Below are 20689 nucleotides of genomic sequence, written 5' to 3' on the forward strand. Positions count from 1 at the left end.
AGTGTCAGCGGCAGAGTTTCTACACTCAGCACGAGCTAAATGTTAGCAGCAAAAAAAATCCCAATAAAAAAAACGGTGCAGGAGCAGGCTTTGCATTGGTTCTGCCCAATATTTCACATAACTCACTTATTACAAAGTTACAAAAACACTAGATAAGCTCCTATTGTTACATTTAATCACATTTTTGTGCCTATTTGATGCTACAAATTGTAGAATGGCCACTGACTGGTTGATAGCAGTCCCCAGTGTACGCTGGCGGGTTAAACCCAGTCCCCAGTGTACGCTGGCGGGTTAAACCCAGTCCCCAGTGTACGCTGGCGGGTTAAACCCAGTCCCCAGTGTACGCTGGCGGGTTAAACCCAGTCCCCGGTGTACGCTGGCGGGTTAAACCCAGTCCCCGGTGTACGCTGGCGGGTTAAACCCAGTCCCCGGTGTACGCTGGCGGGGTAAACCCAGTCCCCAGTGTACGCTGGCGGGTTAAACCCAGTCCCCAGTGTACGCTGGCGGGTTAAACCCAGTCCCCAGTGTACGCTGGCGGGTTAAACCCAGTCCCCAGTGTACGCTGGCGGGTTAAACCCAGTCCCCAGTGTACGCTGGCGGGTTAAACCCAATCCCCAGTGTACGCTGGCGGGTTAAACCCAATCCCCAGTATACGCTGGCGGGTTAAACCCAGTCCCCGGTGTACGCTGGCGGGTTAAACCCAGTCCCCGGTGTACGCTGGCGGGTTAAACCCAGTCCCCGGTGTACGCTGGCGGGTTAAACCCAGTCCCCGGTGTACGCTGGCGGGTTAAACTCAGTCCCCAGTGTACGCTGGCGGGTTAAACCCAGTCCCCAGTGTACGCTGGCGGGTTAAACCCAGTCCCCAGTGTACGCTGGCGGGTTAAACCCAGTCCCCAGTGTACGCTGGCGGGTTAAACCCAGTCCCCAGTGTACGCTGGCGGGTTAAACCCAGTCCCCAGTGTACGCTGGCGGGTTAAACCCAGTCCCCGGTGTACGCTGGCGGGTTAAACCCAGTCCCCAGTGTACGCTGGCGGGTTAAACCCAATCCCCAGTGTACGCTGGCGGGTTAAACCCAGTCCCCAGTGTACGCTGGCGGGTTAAACCCAGTCCCCAGTGTACGCTGGCGGGTTAAACCCAGTCCCCAGTGTACGCTGGCGGGTTAAACCCAGTCCCCAGTGTACGCTGGCGGGTTAAACCCAGTCCCCGGTGTACGCTGGCGGGTTAAACCCAGTCCCCGGTGTACGCTGGCGGGTTAAACCCAGTCCCCAGTGTACGCTGGCGGGTTAAACCCAGTCCCCAGTGTACGCTGGCGGGTTAAACCCAGTCCCCAATGTACGCTGGCTGGTTAAACCCAGCCCCCAGTGTACGCTGGCTGGTTAAACCCAGTCCCCAGTGTACGCTGGCGGGTTAAACCCAGGCCCCAGTGTACGCTGGCTGGTTAAACCCAGTCCCCAGTGTACGCTGGCGGGTTAAACCCAGGCCCCAGTGTACGCTGGCTGGTTAAACCCAGTCCCCAGTGTACGCTGGCGGGTTAAACCCAGTCCCCAGTGTACGCTGGCGGGTTACACGCAGCCCCCAGTGTACGCTGGCGGGTTACACACAGCCCCCAGTGTACGCTGGCGGGTTACACGCAGCCCCAGTTACAATCATTGTTTTTTTTTGTATCCTGGTGCAGTTTTGTGTTCTTTTTTACCTGTCACTGTTTATTTTTTCAATCAGCTTGACTGGTATCAGGGTTTCAGCTGGCCTGTTCTGTTGAATGTTAAGAGAGCTCGAGAGGATTTTACATTAAAAAAATCCACAAAAAAATATCTACATCAGTTTCAATCCAAGCCCGTCACTTTGTTTTCCACTGTATACAGATGCAAGTATGGTGTTTGGTGAAGCTACAGTCAATGCTCTTTGCTTGAGCTTGTTCCTAGCTGTTCAGGATTCAACCCAGAACAGCTCAAGCCCTTCAGTTCAGCAGATATATACGGCTACTATACCTACGTCCACTCATGATGTACTATATACACAACATACGTCAGAGTGTCAAAGATACACTTCTGAAAAATAATATACAAACTCTATTTTGGCGCTTTCTGGAAGCTTCCAACACTTAATCATTTTGTAAATTAGACATCACATATAGAGTTTCATGGAGTTCGTAAAGTAAAACGTTAATCTTTCAGTAGCAGAAGAGAATTATACACTTATTTACACAGTTCAACATAACTTCTTAAAGGCAAAGCAATTCACCTTAAAACTAAAATTAGATTATGCTTGTACTGTACATGTTACATAGAGGTCATTGTTTCATTCAGTCTGGCATCTGTACAATAATGCCACACACCCAGTTAATCAATGCCACCTCCAGATCATTCAGTCCACAGCGAGGAGACAGGGTCAGACAAAAGGTATACACAAATCATACCTCAGGTGTTTTCACTCAAATCCCAGGTTTAAAAATCACAACGCATGCACTGCTGACATTTGTTAGGTTTTTTTGTGTGTGTGCGGAAAGAAACAACGAATGAAATCACCCACAAACCAGCCCTTGTGTGTGGTATTGCTGCAAGGCGTCAAGTTACTTCGAGCTTCTCTTCGCCACAAGTACCAGGAGATTACTGAACAACCATAGTACGGGGAAGTGTTTCGGAGTGTTGGTGCACCTTCACAGAAAGAAAAAAAAAACAAAACAAAAAAAAAAATTGACTGTCAGCCGTTCGCACTGCTAAAGTTTACCCCTCCGGTTAGTATTTGCTCTGTTTCAGTTTATCAATGTGGTAGCAGAGCTTCAGGGCTGGGCCCAGCTTCAGTCCCATGTACTTCATTATCATGTCACTCTTCAGCAAGATCAAAGCATTGCCATCAATCTCCTGAAAAAATGGGGAGGGGGAAGAGAAGCACGTCAACTAATGAAAAGGTGGCTTACTTTTTACCAAATGTGACTAATAAACTGCTGAAGTAAAAACAGGAAATGTTTAGGAGGACAAGGCAGGTCCTTCAACATGTGTGAGGAGAAATGACAGGTTAATGTTTCAGGTGCAGTCCTTAAGAGTCTGAGTTCTGAGGAAGGGCCCAACCTGTTGACGTTTCAGGTCGATGACCTTTCATCAGAACTCTCCACAGATGCTGCCTGACCTGCTGAGTGTTTTCCAGCATTTTCTGTTTTTATTTCAGATTTCCAGAATCCGCAGTATTTTCCTTTTGCTGAAACATTAACCTACTGTTTCATTTTACAGAATGTAACAGACCTGCTGCATATTTCTGTTTTTATTCAGATTTCCAGAATTTGCAACTTTTGTTCCTCCCCTGTTTTTTGTATATTTTCATTGCCCCATCCTGTGTTTGCTGTGACCATAACTCAAGCACCAAACATTGAGTGTAGATCTGCTGGCACAGTACCAATATCCAGTCTGCTGGCAGGAGGCACAAGGTGGTAGCCTGGCAAAGGAATAGCCTTGAGTTGGCTCCAGTCTAATACCAGGGTCTGGCACAGTGCCCTAAAATCCATTGTACACCAATGCTGCCGCTTACCTACAAGGCAGGTGTCCAATTCCTTGGATCAAATCTGATGACAGGCTCGTAGGTAAGCCTCAGGCTGGCCAGTAATACAGGTTGCACAGTCTTACATCTTGCATTGCACACATATGTGCATGAGCACACACAGTAGTGTTCAGAACAAGGAGAGGAGCATGTCAGGTTTTAATGGTGTTGGCACCTCTGGAGCTTGTATTGGCAGAGTCAATGCAAGGTGCTGACTTCTCCTTTCAAGCTAAATATAACAGCAGCATAAATATGGCTTATTGTATGACATCAGGCTAACTGCTCCCAGACATGACTAACTACTGGTACTAACAGTACAAGTCAGATAGTAATCATTCACATCGCTGTGTAAGCTACAAATGAGGTTTCCATACGTCTTTAAGAGGCTATTGCCGCCTCACTAAATGTCATGCAAGCCAAGTGGAGTCTGAGAGCTTAGATGGGCCAAATGGCCTTCCTCATCTGTACTTAGCTTGTGAAAAATTAAACTTCTTACTTTGAAGGAAGTGAAGTTTCTTTTCCAAGACAGTCAAGTGCTTCAGCCGAGAGTATGGTTAACTGTGGCCACAGTGGTAGATTGACACACTCAAATGTTCAAACCCACTACTGTAAAGGAGGTCTGGAAGCTAACAAACTAAAGTAGTTGGCCTTGTCTAATGCCTGATCTGAAAGGCAATCTGGGCTTGATGTATGGTTATAGAAGCGAAGCCAAACTTTTCTGTTTATAGCCATTGCACAGCCTAACACTTACATGTTTTCTGAAAAGCTCGGCATGTGGACCCAAAGCCTGAGGGTCAGATTCCCTGACAAACCGCATTACATCTTCCACAGTCCAGGTAGATGGATGCCTGCTAGATGACCGTAGGGAGTCCTGAGAAAGCAGGTGTCGTTCAGGGCCTGAGGCAGGACTAGATGCTAATTTGATGCGGAAAAGAAATTTTAAAAAAAACAGCAAAATTATTTCAACATTAACCTTTAATCAAATTATTTTATTTTATCAAAATTTAAAACAAAATAAATAAAAGCATCGTATCTCCAACATATACGATTAACAGGAATATTGGGCCAGTTCTAAACTTTGTCCCTTTTTAATGGCGTTTAGAATATTTATGCTATTTGCTATTAAAGCCATGTTCTTCAATGTGAAGACTCGCCTGTGTTAGCTATCACTGTTAGCTTCTGCAATGAACAAACCCTCATTATGTTTGTAACAAACTAACAATGCCCAATAAACTAGGTATGATTGTGATGGAAATTGGTCAAATTGGCAAATATTTCTTATTCAGTTCTACTTTATCTGTGCTCAGGAGCAACTCAGTCCTTCAAATTATTTTCTTGAATTGCAGACTCCCCCACGCAGTCTCTTTTGTCTGTCTCTCCCCCACCACCACCCCCCACTCCAATTTAGTGGATAAATAGATTTTTTTTCCCTCTCTCTGCTTACATGCAAACATTCTAAGGTATAAAGATGTAAAAAGCAAGACAAGTCTACCAATGTTGTCTGAATTGCAGATTCTGGTTTCCTCTGTAATCTAACATCACAATAACAAGCTGACCATTCCTCCCACCCCTCGGTAACCGAAAGCAAACTGAAACACTGAGGCCTTGTTCTCGGCAGCACCAATGAAAACCTCAAGAAAACACTAACTTCCTGCTCTCCGCAGCAATCAGAATCAAACAAGGTTGACCTACGATGTGGACACGTTCACAGATCTAAAAATACATTGCTTATTTTTTATTTAACCACTGATGCAGCCCAGACTGCTTTTCTTCCATCTCTATCATGAGCTCCAATATGTGTGCAGCAGTACTTATTTAAAAGCTTGGGGGCCATTGTTTAAAGTAATTGGGAATTCTGACTCACTTTTAAAGACACATTCAAGGTTGCAGTGAGGCAATGTGCTGGAGAACCATCCTACTGATGGTGGTGATGGGGGGAGGGGGGAGGGGAGAGGGGGCTGGGGGAACATGAGTTCTATCCCTCATGGTCAGCCAGTTCCTAATCTCAGCTGCACTGGTGTTGGGAGGGCTGGGACTGTATGGGGAAACTAATTGAGAAAGACAATTGTTGATGGGGCACTGCCACATGACAGCTCGCAACCAGCTCAGTGTTGTAATAGGAAGAGAACATGCTGGACATGCTCAGCAGGACAGGATTTAAGCTGGAATGCATGTGGAATGAGTTGGAGCCAGAGACAGTTGCTGAGAAAAGAGAGGTGGGTGTGACAGCGAGTTTAGCCAAGACCTGGGGCATGATTTTTACTTGGAGCCGGGAACCCAGTGGGTAGATGTTCGGGTGGGGAACCCGGAAGTCAAGTGAGTGCATTGCAATCTGCGATCGCAACTCAATGGAAGGTAATTATCTTTGCTTCTGGGTTTCCCGGGCCAGATTGACAGGGTGGCTGCCTGACAGGAGGAAAAGAAGGAGCTGTGAATCAAAGAGGAGGGAGGGTGGGAGAGACCATGGGCCATGGACAACATGGTGGGGGGAGGGGGTCTTGGAGAAGATTGGGGGCAGAGAGATGATCAGATGAAGAGTCAGAGGTGAGGTGGGGGTCAACCATCAAGGGGGGGTTAAACCGATCGTGCCAGGTGAGGCTGATGGGCCTGGATGAAGCACTCCTGTTCCTCTTGGCCCACAAGCAGTGCAATAAAGGGGCTCACCTCATGGATCCAGCCCTTCCCGCCTGCTTTCACCTGATGAGAATCAGAAGGCATGGGAAACCCGTGCAGGTGAGCTTAAGTTAGTTTCAGCTGTAGAATCCACAAAAAATTAAGTACCTCAACGAGGTACATTGCCCCTTTAACAATCCGCCCGCCGGCATTAAGTAGGAACGGGACTTCTGGGTTTCAGATGTACGTGCATCCAAACCCAGAAGTGGGCGTGCTGCGTTGGAGCTGGGTTGCAGTCCCACTTCAAAAAACTGTTATTTTGACCTTCCACCCACCTCCATCCCACCTGTTCTTTGGGGTTAAAATTACCTCCCTGGGAGCAAGACAAGACAGGTGTGAATGATGGAGACAAGAAGGGCTTGGGAGAGATTTTGCAGATAGGAATTGGAACCTCTCTTCAATGCTTTATATGGGGCATTAATTCAATATATAGGTAATTACTCCCCTCACATCACTTCATTGATTAAAAAAAACATTCCCAGGAAATCGCAGTTGCAAACACTGATTCGAGAACCACTAGGCTTCAAAGTTCAAAGCTTATGGGGCTGTTAACAATGTTGGACCAAGTAACTCTACTTCAGAGGTAAGTAAGAACATAAGAAAGGATCAAACAAGAAAAGACCATTTGGTCCATCAAGCCATTTCTACTGCAGACCATAAAAGAAAGAAAAAAAGGACTTGCATTTATATAGCGCCTTTCACGACCTCAGACGTCCAATGCGCTTTACAGCCAATTAAGCACTTGTGAAGTGTAGTCACTGTTGTAATGTAACGAAACATGGCAGCCAATTTTCACGCAGCAAGGTCCCACAAACAGCAATGAGATGATGACCAGATAATCTGTTTTAGTGATGTTGGTTGAGGGATAAATATTGGCCAGGACACGGGGGACAACTCCCTTGTTCTTCTCCAAAATAGTGCCACGGGATATTTTACATCCATTTGAGAGGAGAGCTGGGGCCTTGGTTTAACATCTCATCTGAAAGCTGGCATCTGCGAAAGTGCAGCGCTTCCTCATAATGGCACAGAAGTGTCAGTCTAGTTTATGTGTTCAAGTCTCTGTGGGGCTTGAACCCATGACCTTCTCACTCAGAGGCGAGAGTGCTACCACAGAGCCATGGCTTAAATCCCACTCTGTGCCCTGGGGCTTCTTGGTATTTATAAAGTCCCTGGATAAGGCATTGGTCAGACCCATCTGGTATACTGTTTGCAGTGCACTCATCCAATCATACAAAGGGCATTATACCCTTGAGTGGTGCAGAGACAGCATTAAAGATGGTTTTAAGTATCAGAATGAAAGTTATGAGGAAAGGTTAAGGAAGTTTCTTTGTAAAAGATGTGATTTTTAAGTCATCTAACTGAAGATTTCAAGATGATGATAAAGCTGGGCCAGAGCAAGCAGCACAGGTTCAAGCCCCACTCCATGCCTTTTCTGATCCGAATTGTGCTGCATCAAGAAGGATCTGCAGTATGTTCCAGGAATGGTAGGAAGGATTAGGGGGAAGATGTACAACTGGGCAGCTCAAGACACCTTCTAGTGTCCAGTTACAGGGTGTGCTGACGACAGCCTTGGAGCAGGTGGTACATCTGAATTGCTCTGAGATTGATAGATTTTTGTTAGTTACATCGAGATTACAGTACCCTTCGGCCCAACTGGTCTATGCTGGCGTTTATGCTCCAGACGAGCCTCCTCCCTTCCTTAGGCAAGGGTATTAAGGGTTATGGAACCAAGGTGGGTTGATGGAATTAAGATGCAGATCAACCATGTTCTGATTGAGGAGCTGAATGGCCTACTCCTGTTCCTATGTTCCCTCCCGGCCACATGGTGTCAGGGTAGGCAGTCAAAGAAAGAAGAGGGTAAAGATTACAAGAGAAAAGAGTGAAAACTTGCACATGAAAACATCCCCATGGATTTGCTATTTCAATGAATCACAGAAAGAAACCCATTATGCCTGAGCCAGTACTAATTGTAATTAGTGTTACCCACAACCTCCCGCTTAAAACACAGATTTCACACTTGTAACAACAAAAGTAAAATATATATCTAACAAGAGTGAGTGACTAGCGTGAAATTTACCTGTATTACTGCTTCCTTTCCCTTCGTAAAAGCTTCCCCCTCCACCAGGGCTAGATGGAAGCCGCCGCAGGCCTGCAGAAGGGGGCCCGCTGGAAGATTGGTAGGACGAGCGATAGTTGTAGGAGGTGATCCCTGTGCTCCTGTACTCTCCAGAGTTACGCCTTGATGGACTAGGGGGGTTCATCGAGTGGAGAGGAGAATCCATCGAATCCACACCATATCTGCTTTCTACAGCTCCAATCAGGTCATCCTCTGGTATCACAGTTTCTGCAGTGGAAATCATTATAGAAAGGACGCCATACTTAGAAGGAAATGAACAGTTTTAATATTAGTCGATATCCCGTGACACTGCACACATTTTTCATTTTGTTTTTCAAATACTTATTCATTTCCCTTTTATTATGGATTCTGCTTCCATCGCTGTTTTTGGTAAGGTACTGCATGTCCTATTAACCCACTGTGTAAAAAAACGTCTTGTAATTTACCCATTTGTTTTTTTGATGGTGATCTTAAATGTATGTCCTCTCGTTACTAAATCACTGCCTTGGAGAAATAGTTTTTCTCAATTTGCCTTATCAAAACCTCTCATAATTGCAAACACCTCTACCAGATCTCCGCTCAAACTGGTTCCTTCTAATGAAAAGGGCCTCGGCTTCTCCAGCCTCGCCTCATAACTAAAGCATGTAGTCCCTGGTATCACCATCTGCATTCTCGCCACAGCTTTGACATCCTTCCTAAAGTAAGGTGCTCAAAACAGGATACATTATTCTAACTGCAGCGTGACCAACGAATTATACAGTACATCCATCCATTTAATCTAATAAAATAGAAAGTTATATCCATCACACTCTGGACATCATACTTTGTTACAGATGGAGAACAAATCAAGCATTTAGTGCTGGATACTTCTAACCTAAAGCCAATCTCCACTGTTCCCTCACCAGACAAGTAAATTCTTATTGGCCTGAAGCTTAGGGTTGCCAACTCTGGTTCAAGGCATTCCTGGAAATTTGATCACATGACATTCTGACCACATGACATCGGACCACATGACTTCTACAAATGTTATTGCATTTTCCTTATAAAAGTCCTGTAGTTGTGTAGTAAGGTCTGGGGCATGACTTTATCATGGTGGCGGGATCTCAGCGGGCGCGTGGGAAACACGGGGAAAAACTTCTTACCTCTCTCCACATTGATCGCAACTTAATTGGACGACCTTAATGTGGTTTCCGGGTTTCCCACGCGACTGGCAGCCGGATTGACAGGCTGGCTGCAAATCGGCAGTGAAAGGAACTGCAAATCAGAGAGTTCAAAGTGAAAGTGAAAGAGAGTGAAAGTGAAAGAGAGAGCGAGCTCATGGGGCTTGGGGAAAATCGGTGGGCGGGGGAGGTGGGGGGACATTGGGGGGTTTGGCGGTCATGGGGGGGGGTCATCAAAGGCTCAGGCATGGGGGAGTTGGAGATCGGGGAGTTGGACATTGTGAGTTGGAGATCGGGGAGTTGGACATCGAGAGTTGGAGATTGAAGAGTTGGTGGACATCACACCGCGAGTTGGACATCGGAGAGGGGACATCGGAGGTCGGACATCGGGGATTGGACACCGGGGGTCGGAGATGTGGAGGTGCCCGGCTGATTGCAGGGGTCCGATCACATCAGGTGAGCTTGTTGGGCCTGGATGAAACACTGCTGCTCCTCCGGGCCCACAAACAGTGCAATAAAGGCACTTACCTCATGGATTTGGCCTTTCCCACCTGCTTTCACCTGACATGAATCGGAAGCGATGGGAAACCCGAACAGGTAAGGTTAAATTCATTTTAAGTATCCACTACACAAAATATAAAGTACCTTAAGTACTTCAATGATGTACATTGCCCCTTTAAGTATCAGCCTGCTGGATTTAAGTGCGGGCGGGACGTCCCAGTGACTGCTGCTAGCATGCATACAGATTTGCCTGGGTTAAACCCAAAAATGGGCGGGTTGGAGGCAGGGTTTCTGCCCGGTCCCAAAAACATTGATTTTCTCTGTCCCCCGACCCCCAACCCACCCGATCTTGGGGGCTAAAATCATGCCCCTGGTCTCCCGGAGTTCAGTGTAAAGGCCCGGTCTCCCGGAGTTCAGTGTAAAGGCCCGGTCTCCCGGAGTTCAGTGTAAAGGCCCGGTCTCCCGGAGTTCAGTGTAAAGGCCCGGTCTCCTGGAGTTCAGTGTAAAGGCCCGGTCTCCCAGAGTTCAGTGTAAAGGCCCGGTCCCCCGGAGTTCAGTGTAAAGGCCCGGTCCCCCGGAGTTCAGTGTAAAGGCCCGGTCTCCCAGAGTTCAGTGTAAAGGCCCGGTCTCCCGGAGTTCAGTGTAAAGGCCCGGTCTCCCGGAGTTCAGTGTAAAGGCCCGGTCTCCCAGAGTTCAGTGTAAAGGCCCGGTCTCCTGGAGTTCAGTGTAAAGGCCCGGTCTCCCGGAGTTCAGTGTAAAGGCCCAGTCTCCCGGAGTTCAGTGTAAAGGCCCGGTCCCCCGGAGTTCAGTGTAAAGGCCCGGTCTCCCGGAGTTCAGTGTAAAGGCCCGGTCCCCCGGAGTTCAGTGTAAAGGCCCGGTCTCCCAGAGTTCAGTGTAAAGGCCCGGTCCCCCGGAGTTCAGTGTAAAGGCCCGGTCTCCCGGAGTTCAGTGTAAAGGCCCGGTCTCCCAGAGTTCAGTGTAAAGGCCCGGTCTCCTGGAGTTCAGTGTAAAGGCCCGGTCTCCCGGAGTTCAGTGTAAAGGCCCGGTCTCCTGGAGTTCAGTGTAAAGGCCCGGTCTCCCAGAGTTCAGTGTAAAGGCCCGGTCTCCTGGAGTTCAGTGTAAAGGCCCGGTCTCCCGGAGTTCAGTGTAAAGGCCCGGTCTCCCGGAGTTCAGTGTAAAGGCCCGGTCTCCCGGAGTTCAGTGTAAAGGCCGGTCCCCCGGAGTTCAGTGTAAAGGCCCGGTCTCCCAGAGTTCAGTGTAAAGGCCCGGTCCCCCGGAGTTCAGTGTAAAGGCCCGGTCTCCTGGAGTTCAGTGTAAAGGCCCGGTCTCCCAGAGTTCAGTGTAAAGGCCCGGTCCCCCGGAGTTCAGTGTAAAGGCCCGGTCTCCCAGAGTTCAGTGTAAAGGCCCGGTCCCCCGGAGTTCAGTGTAAAGGCCCGGTCTCCCGGAGTTCAGTGTAAAGGCCCGGTCCCCCGGAGTTCAGTGTAAAGGCCCGGTCCCCCGGAGTTCAGTGTAAAGGCCCGGTCTCCCGGAGTTCAGTGTAAAGGCCCGGTCTCCCGGAGTTCAGTGTAAAGGCCCGGTCTCCCGGAGTTCAGTGTAAAGGCCCGGTCCCCCGGAGTTCAGTGTAAAGGCCCGGTCCCCCGGAGTTCAGTGTAAAGGCCCGGTCCCCCGGAGTTCAGTGTAAAGGCCCGGTCCCCCGGAGTTCAGTGTAAAGGCCCGGTCTCCTGGAGTTCAGTGTAAAGGCCCGGTCTCCCGGAGTTCAGTGTAAAGGCCCGGTCTCCCGGAGTTCAGTGTAAAGGCCCAGTCTCCCGGAGTTCAGTGTAAAGGCCCGGTCTCCCGGAGTTCAGTGTAAAGGCCCGGTCTCCCGGAGTTCAGTGTAAAGGCCCGGTCTCCCGGAGTTCAGTGTAAAGGCCCGGTCTCCCGGAGTTCAGTAATTTTGCTTGTGATTTCGTGCAAGCAGCCGTGTACGACAAATTCCAAGAACCAGGAGGCAACTCGTGAGCAGGTGAAGAGGGATAACCATGGGCGGGGAGACCGACGGCGGGGGATGGGCCGGGAGACCGACGGCGGGGGATCGATTTGCAGCGGGGAAACCAGAAGCGAGAGGAACTTTGATTCCACCTGTAACTAATGGTAACTCACTGACATTGCACTGATAACTAATAGTAAAGTGGTGACACTCAGATTCACCGCATAACCAACTGTAACAGGGAACTACAGACTGGTTAGCCCAACATCAGTAGTAGGGAAAATGCTAGAGTCTATTATAAAGGATGTGATAACAGGACACTTAGAAAATATCAATGGGATTGGGCAAAGTCAACATGAATTTATGAAAGGGAAATCATGTTTGACAAACCTACTGGAGTTTTTTGAGGATGTAACTGGTAGAATAGATAAGGGAGAACCAGTAGATGTGGTTTATTTGGATTTTCAGAAGGCCTTTGATAAAGTCCCACGTAAAAATTAAAGCACATGAGATTGGAGGTAATATACTGGCATGGATTGAAAATTGGTTAACAGACAGGAAACAGAGAGTAGGAATAAATGGGTCTTTTTCGGGGTGGCAGGTCGTGACTAGTGGGGTACCGCAGGGATCGGTGCTTGGGCCCCAGCTATTCACAATATATATCAATGATTTGGATGAGGGAACCAAATGAAATATTTCCAAGTTTGCTGACGACACAAAACTAGGTGGGATCGTAATTTGTGAGGAGGATGCAAGGAGGCTTCAAGGCGATTTAAACAAGTTGAGTGAGTGGGCAAATACAAGGCAGATGCAGTATAATGTGGATAAATGTGAAGTTATCCACTTCAGAAGGAAAAACAGAAAGGCAGTGTATTATTTAAACGGTGATAGATTGGGAAATGTTGATGTACAAAGGGACCTGGGTGTTCTTGTACACCAGTCACTGAAAGCAAACGTGCAGGTGCAGCAAGCAGTTAGGAAGGCAAATGGTATGTTGGCCTTCATTGCAAGAGGATTTGAGTACAGGCACAAGGACGTCTTACTGCAGTTTTACAGGGCCTTGGTGAGACCACACCTGGAGTATTGTGTGCAGTTTTAGTCTCCTTACCTAGGAAAGGATGTACTTGCCATAGAGGGAGTGCAGTGAAGGTTCACCAGACTGATCCCTGGGATGGCAGGACTGTCGTATGAGGAGAGATTGGGTCGACTAGGCCTGTATTCAATCGAGTTTAGAAGAATGAGAGGGGATCTCATTGAAACATATAAAATTCTGACAGGGCTAGACAGACTGGATGCAGGGAGGATGTTTCCCCTGGCTGGGGGGTCCAGAACGAGGGGTCACAGTCTCAAGATACGGGGTAGGACATTTAGGATTGAGATGAGGAGAAATTTCTTCACTCAGAGGGTGGTGAACCTGTGGAATTCTCTACCACAGAAGGCTGTGGAGGCCAAGTCACTGAATATATTTAAGGAGCTAGAAAGATTTCTAGACACAGAAGGCATCAAGGGGTACGAGGAGAGAGTGGGAATATGGTATTGAGATAGAGGATCAGCCATGATCATGTTGAATGGCGGAGCAGGCTCGAAAGGGCCAAAAGGCCTACTCCTACTCCTATTTTCTATGTTTCTACGTTTCTATGTAATACAATAACTCACTGATACTTTTTACCAGTTACGTATAGACGAATAGGTGTAAAACCCTGATATCCTACCTGTAACTAGTAGTTACCGCTGATATTCACCCTGAAACCATAGCCAGAATCCCCTGCACTGCACAAGGTGCGGTCAGGCTCCCCATTCGATGCCACTTTTAACAGGCCCGATCTCTCTCCCTGTCTCCTTGAACTCTAGTTTCGACTCCAGTTCCATGGGAAGGTGACAATTGTGAACCGGGAGCTTCTGTCAGAGCTGGTCTGTACTTGGACTTCACCCACCAAAACCGGCCGATACAGTTCGACCCGAACCAAACCAAGTGATCGCGCAAAGTGCAGCGGGCTCGATGTTTGGAGCTCTTCTCACAGGGCTCATCGTCCTGAACTCAGCTCAGCACCAACATTTCTAAACCACTCCCTCAGCTAGGACTCGATAAAGGAACGTTTTCATAGAATTATAGAAATTACAGCACAGGAAGAGGCCATTCAGCCCCCAGTGCTGGCGGTCTCTCCCGTAACCCCATTCCCCGCCCCCCTAAAGATCTTTTAATATTCCTCCTTTTCAAATATTTATCCTATTCCCTTTGAAAAGAAGTTTTAGTCTCTACCTCAATAGCCACATGTAGTGAAGTGTCCCACGGTCTAATAACCCTCAGTTCAAGAACATTCCTCCTCCCTTCCCTCTTGTTCCTTCCAGTGAGAATCCTTTGTTTCCATTCTCTCGTTCCCCATTCGCACACCAGTGGAAATAATCTTTCACTATTTACCCACAATAAGGTCCCCAGGTTTCTCTCACCCCTTTACTGGCTGCTCCTCTCTCAGTGCAGCCCCCACTCACCACTTTGCTGCACCTGGATCTGTGGGAAATGCTGGTCCCCACACACACACACCATCAAACCATTTCCTCCCCCCGCAACTTGAGCCCCTCGCCCCAATCCCCATTCCCATCTCCATCTCTCCCCCCGAGCCCCCATTCCAGAGTCTCCCTCTACCCCTGATCCCCTATTCCCCAGTCTCCCTCTCCCTCTCCCCCGATCCCCCATTCCCCAGTCTCCCGCTCCCTCTCCCCCTGATCCCCTATTCCCCAGTCTCCCTCTCCCCCGATCCCCCAGTCTCCGCTCCCCCCGATTCCCCATTCCTCCCCCACACTCGAGCTCCCCAATTTCAGAAGGGGGCTGGGGTTGCCGGCCCTCCCAATTTCAGAGACCCCCGACTGCCGACACCCCCTCCCCCCATCTCCATCCAGTCGTGGCTCTCTGTGATGGTGGTCGGGTGAGGTCACCAAGCCGGAGGCTTCTCCAACAGCAGCAGCCGACGAGGTCACGGAGTGGGGGGTGGAGGGGGGGGGGGCGGGGGAGTCACACTGCTGCGGGAAATTTAAATTGTTGACCTCCTGGGATGCAGGAGGCAACGGTCGGGGGAGATATCCCCGACTCCGGGAAAATCCCAGTCATTCCGGGAAGGTTGAGAACCCTACTGAAGCAGTAGTATAGGTGCAAAACAATCTTAGAGAAATAAAAGGCAGTCATTTAATGCTGAGTGCTCCTGCCCTGGACCCCAACCAAATAATAACTGAACTCTGATTGACCTGAAACTCTAATCAGCAACAGTAAGGCTTTGTGGTCTTAAAGGAACATCTTAGCAGCAGCAAACAGAGCGCGGGCCCGAGCACGGGCCCGGGACAGAGCGCGGGCACGAGCGGGGGCCCGGGACAGAGCGCGGGCACGAGCGGGGGCCCGGGACAGAGCGCGGGCACGAGCGGGGGCCCGGGACAGAGCGCGGGCACGAGCGGGGGCCCGGGACAGAGCGCGGGCACGAGCGGGGGCCCGGGACAGAGCGCGGGCCCGGGACAGAGCGCGGGCCCGGGACAGAGCGCGGGCCCGGGACAGAGCGCGGGCCCGGGACAGAGCGCGGGCCCGGGACAGAGCGCGGGCCCGGGACAGAGCGCGGCCCGGGACAGAGCGCGGGACCGAGCGGATTATTCTGTGAATTCAAAAACAACAACAAAAAAATTCAAGCACATCACAGGACACCAGGTAGATGTTTGGTTGGTGAGTATTACAGGTATTTCTCTCTCTAAATTAGGGCAGTGTTTAAACTAAGAGCTGGAAAACCACAGCTATTACTTTATTAAATTAATAACTTAAACTAGATAAACTAATTAGTTAATAAAACTAAAAATAAACGATTCATTAAAAACTTTAACTAATTAATTAACTAAATAGAGGCATGACAGGGCACCTCGATCTCGTTGAATGCACATCCTGTGCCATGTGGGAAGTCCAGGATGCCTCCCGTGTCCTGGATGGCCACAGGTGCAGGAAGTGTCGTCAGCTGGAGGAGCTCGAGCTCCGGGTTTCGGGTTTCGGAGCTTGAGCCGCAGCTGGTGTCACTGCAGCGCATCTGCGAGGTTGAGAGCTACATGGATAGCACATTTCAGGAGATGGTCACCCCACAGCTTAAGAGAGTGCAGGCAGAGAGGGACTGGGTGACCGCCAGACAGACAAGGAGGACCAGGCAGCTAGTGCAGGAGTCCCCTGAATGCATCTCACTTTCTAACCAGTATTCAGTACTGCCATGGGTGGCTCAGCTGTATGGGGTGGGGGGGGGGGGGGTGGAGGAGGAAGGTCAGGAGAGCAATCGTGATAGGGGATTCTATAGTTAGGGAAACAGACAGGTGATTCTGCGGCTGCAGGCATGAGTCCAGGATGGTATGTTGCCTCCCTGCTGCCAGGGTCAAGGATGTCACTGAGCGGCTGCAGAACATTCTGGGAGGGGAGGATGAACAGCCAGAGGTCATGGTCCATATCGGTACCAATGACATAGGTAGAAAGAGGGATGAGTTCCTGCAGGCAGATTTTAAGGAGTTGGGAAAGAGATTAATAAACAGGACCTCAAAAGGTAGAAATCTCCAGATTGCTCCCAGTCCGACGAGCTAGTGAGTACAGAAATAGGAGGATAGGGAAGATGAATGCGCGGCTGGAGAGATGGTGCAGGAGGGTGGGCTTTAGAATCCTGGGGCATTGGGACCAGTTCTGAGGAAGGTGGGACCTGTACAAGCCGGGTGGGTTGCACCTCAACAGGGCCGGGACCAATATCATCACGGGGAGGTTTGTTAGTGCTGTGGGGGAGGGTTTAAACTAGCTTGGCAGGGGGATGGATGCTATGTTAGATGGATCATCAAATGAGGCCATATGGGTTTAGCTAAGAACAAAAGAAGGGCAATCACACTGCTGGGAGTGTTCGATAGACCCCCAAACAGTCAGAGGGAGATAGAAGAGCAAATGTGTAAGCAAATTTCTGAGAAGTGCAAAAACAATAGGGCAGTAATAGTCGGGGATTTCAACTGAGCTAATATTAACTGGGAAAAATTAGTGTAAAAGGTATAGAGGGCGCAGAATTCTTAAAATGCACTCTGTTTTAGGGAATGAAGTGGGGCAGGTGGAAGGAGTATCAGTAGGAGAGCATTTTGGTGGTAGTGATCATAATTCAGTTAGATTTAGCATAGTTATGGAAAAGGACAAAGATAGAACAGGAGTAAAAGTTCTCAATTGGGGAAAGGCCAATTTTGCAAAGCTGAGAAGTGATTTAGCAAAAATGGACTGGAAACAGTTACTTGAAGGTAAATTAGTGTCAGAGCAGTAGAAGGCATTCAAGGAGGAGATAGTGAGGGTTCAGAGCAAATATGTTCCCACAAAGAAAAAGGGTGGGACTCCCAAATCTACAGCCCTCTGGATATCAAGGAACATACAGGGTAAGATAAGGCAAAAAAGGAAGGCTTATGTCAGAGACCGAGAGCTCAATACTGCAGAAAGCCTAGAGGAGTATAGAAAATGCAGGGGTGAAATTAAAAAGGAAATTAGGAAATCAAAGAGAGGGCATGAAAAAATACTGGCAAGTAAAAATCAAGGAAAACCCAAAGATGTTTTATAAATAAGGAAAGTGTAGGGCCTATTAGAGACCAAAAAGGTAACCTATGTGTGGAGACGGAAGATGTGGGTATGGTTCTTAATGAATACTTTGCGTTTGTCTTCACAAAAGAGGGGGAAGATGCAGAGATTGTAGTTAAGGAGGAGGAGTGTGAAATATTGGATGGGATAAACATATTGAGAGAGGAAGTATTAAGGGGATTAGCATCCTTGAAAATAGATAAATTGCCAGGCCCGGATGAAATGTATCCCAGGCTGTTAAGAGAAGCAAGGGAGGAAATAGCGGAGGCTTTGACCATCATTTTCCAATCCTCACTGGATACAGGTGTGGTGCCGAAGGATTGGAGGACTGCTAATGTTGTACCGTTGATTAAAAAGGGAGAAAGGGATAGACCGAGTAATTACAGGCCAGTCAGTCTAACCTCTGTCGTGGGCAAATTATTGGAAAAAATTCTGATGGACAGTATAAATCGTCATTTAGAATGGATTTGTTAAGGGAAGGTCGTGTCTGACTAACTTGATTGAAATTTTTGAGGAGGCAACATGGATTTTAGCAAGGCTTTTGACAAGGTGCCATATGGCAGACTGGTCTGAAAAGTAAAAGCCCATGTGATTCAAGGGAAAGTGGCAAGTTGGTTCTGAACTTGGCTCAGTGGCAGGAAGCAAAGGGTAATGGTCGATGGGTGTTTTTGTGACTGGAAGGCTGTTTCCAAAGGGGTTCTGCAGGGCTCAGTACTAGGTCCCTTACTTTTCATGGTCTATATCAATGATTTACACTTAAATGTAGGGGGCATGATTAAGAAGTTTGCAGATGATACAAAAATTGGCTGTGTGATGGTTAAAGAGGAAGAAAGCTGTAGACTGCAGGAAGATATCAATGGACTGGTCAGGTGGGCAGAAAAGTGGCAAATGGAACTCAATCTGGAGAAGTGGGAGGTAATGCATTTGGGGAGGGCAAACAAGGCAAGGGAGTACACAATAAATGAGAGGATATTGAGAGGTGTAGAGGAACAGAGGGACCATGGAGTGCATGTCCACAGGTCCCTGAAGGTAGCAGGACAGGCAGATAAGGTGGTTAAGAAGGCATACAGGATACTTTCCTTTATTAGCTGAGGCATAGAATATAATGGCTATGCTGGAACTGTATAAAACATTGGTTAGGCCACAGCTAGTGTATTGCGTACATTTCTGGTCACCACATTACAGGAAAGATGTGATTGCACTAGAGAGGGTACAGAGGAGATTTACGAGGATTTAGCCAGGACTGGAGAATTTTAGCTATGAGGAAAGATTGGATAGGCTGGGGTTGTTTTCTTTGGAGGAGGAGGTTGAGGGGAGATTTAACTGAGGTGTATAAAATTATGAGGGGCCTAGATAGTGTGGATAGGAATGACCTGTTTCCCTTGGCAGAGAGGTCAATAACTAGGAGGCATAGATTTAAAGTATTTGGTAGAAAGATTAGAGGGGAGTTTAGGAGAATTTTTTTCACCCATAGGGGTCTGGAACTCACTGCCTGAAAGGGTGGTAGAGGCAGAAACACTTATCGCATTTAAAAAGTACCTGGATGTGCACTTGAAGTGCTGCAACCTACAGGGCTACAGACCAAGAGCTGGAAAGTGGGATTAGGCTGGATAACTCTTTTTCGGCTGGTACAGAAACGATGGGTCGAATGGCCTCCTTCTGTGCCGTAAATTTCTATGATTCTATCGTGCATTGCATGATATGGCATTCCTATCCTTCTAATACAGCACATGGTCCAATTTACCATGAGGAATGCCACAAGAGGTCTCCCAGTAACTTACAGCTATCACACTCCAGATGTCACACTTCTTCACAGATGCAAACAATCTTGAAATGTTGGTGTCTGAGATTAGCACATTCCATTCTGCAAAGCTCCTTGATCAACAACAATTAAACTCTGACTGATCTGAGCCTGTGTTTACATAACAAAATATTGGACTTAGTGGCCTTAAGGCACTGAGTTCCACATTAGCAGATTAGCTGATCACTTACTACTGCAAATAAGGTTTGTAACATAATAAAGACATAAAAATTACAAGATTTACAAGAAAATGATATAATAAAAATTTCTGTGTGAGAAATTCCTCTAACAAGGTGAGAGACCTGGGCCAATGTGAGAATCTTGAGCCATAAACTCATGTGGGTTCCCAGTCTCATCACTATAAACTGAAAAGAACTAAGATGTGTGTGTGTGAGTGTGTGCGTGCTTTATTCCCTCAGCTTCTAACTGTGCTACTTTTGACCTGGCTATTCCATGGTATGAGAAGCACCATGTCCACACATTCACAAAAAAAAGAGCAATCTCATGCTCAAAAAAAATTAAAAGTAAATAATATACAAACTGAAAGAGGCAGAAAATCAGAAAACGTGTAAGTCAAATGCATTAAACATTACCAAATGCCATCAGTCAGCAGCTGTAATGACCAATAAGCACTCATATATATATCAGGGATTTACCATGCCGAGGGAAATAAAAATGACAAGTGGTTAAAGGTTACAAATACAAATTATTTTGCCTGCATTAGATATCTGCATTGTACAAGAAGAATGTTGTTTCACTCCCTCCCCGTGCCAATTTTAAAATTAACAGTGTCCTAAAATACTGGGTTTGTTAAAAACGATTAAATAGAAAACAAACACATGCCTTTAACTACACAAAATACAGGGAAAATAAAAGATCTATTCGTAAGGCTCGCAATACCTGTTCTGCACAAAGCCACAGAAGAAGCATAACAAATACACAGAGTTGTGATAACCTGCCTGTGTTTAAAAACTGTCGGGGAAGTTGACAGTGTTTGCTGAGACTCTGCCACCTCAAGGGCACTGACAGATTGGGCTAGTGTTAACGAGCACCAGATGTTGATGAGGATCACTGGAGACCTGTTACAAAGGTTCAGCAGGAACCAGCGACTGGTGTCTCGCTAGTCAGCACAGCTGGCTCAGCCAGTGGTGAGAGCACTGCCACAAACAAGTCTTAAAATGCATAATGGCAGCCACTGGGTTTCAAAGTAATTAGTTATGTGAAGCAATTTGAGATTTTTGAAATGATCATAGGTTATATCTTCTTTTTATTATTAAAGTTGCTTTTCTACAGATGAAAGATTATCTTTTGATCAGCGTACAGTACAAGACTCAATCTC

General features: G+C 47.7%; 1 protein-coding gene across 2 annotated transcripts in view; it reads right to left on the minus strand.

The window, feature by feature from the left end:
- Positions 1 to 2214: 2214 nt before the first annotated feature.
- Positions 2215 to 20689, minus strand: part of scml4 (Scm polycomb group protein like 4) — a 101245-nt gene continuing 82770 nt past the window's right edge. For both annotated transcript variants that reach the window (XM_067984985.1, XM_067984986.1), the window contains exons 6-8: positions 8282 to 8548; positions 4283 to 4446; positions 2215 to 2861 (exon numbers count right to left, since the gene is read on the minus strand). In XM_067984985.1, coding sequence (XP_067841086.1) covers positions 2736 to 2861; positions 4283 to 4446; positions 8282 to 8548 — 557 coding nt within the window. In that variant the 3' untranslated portion in view covers positions 2215 to 2735. The remainder of the gene's footprint in view (positions 2862 to 4282; positions 4447 to 8281; positions 8549 to 20689) is intronic.

This window comes from Heptranchias perlo, chromosome 5 (genome assembly GCF_035084215.1).
Source record: "Heptranchias perlo isolate sHepPer1 chromosome 5, sHepPer1.hap1, whole genome shotgun sequence".
NCBI lineage: Eukaryota > Metazoa > Chordata > Chondrichthyes > Hexanchiformes > Hexanchidae > Heptranchias > Heptranchias perlo.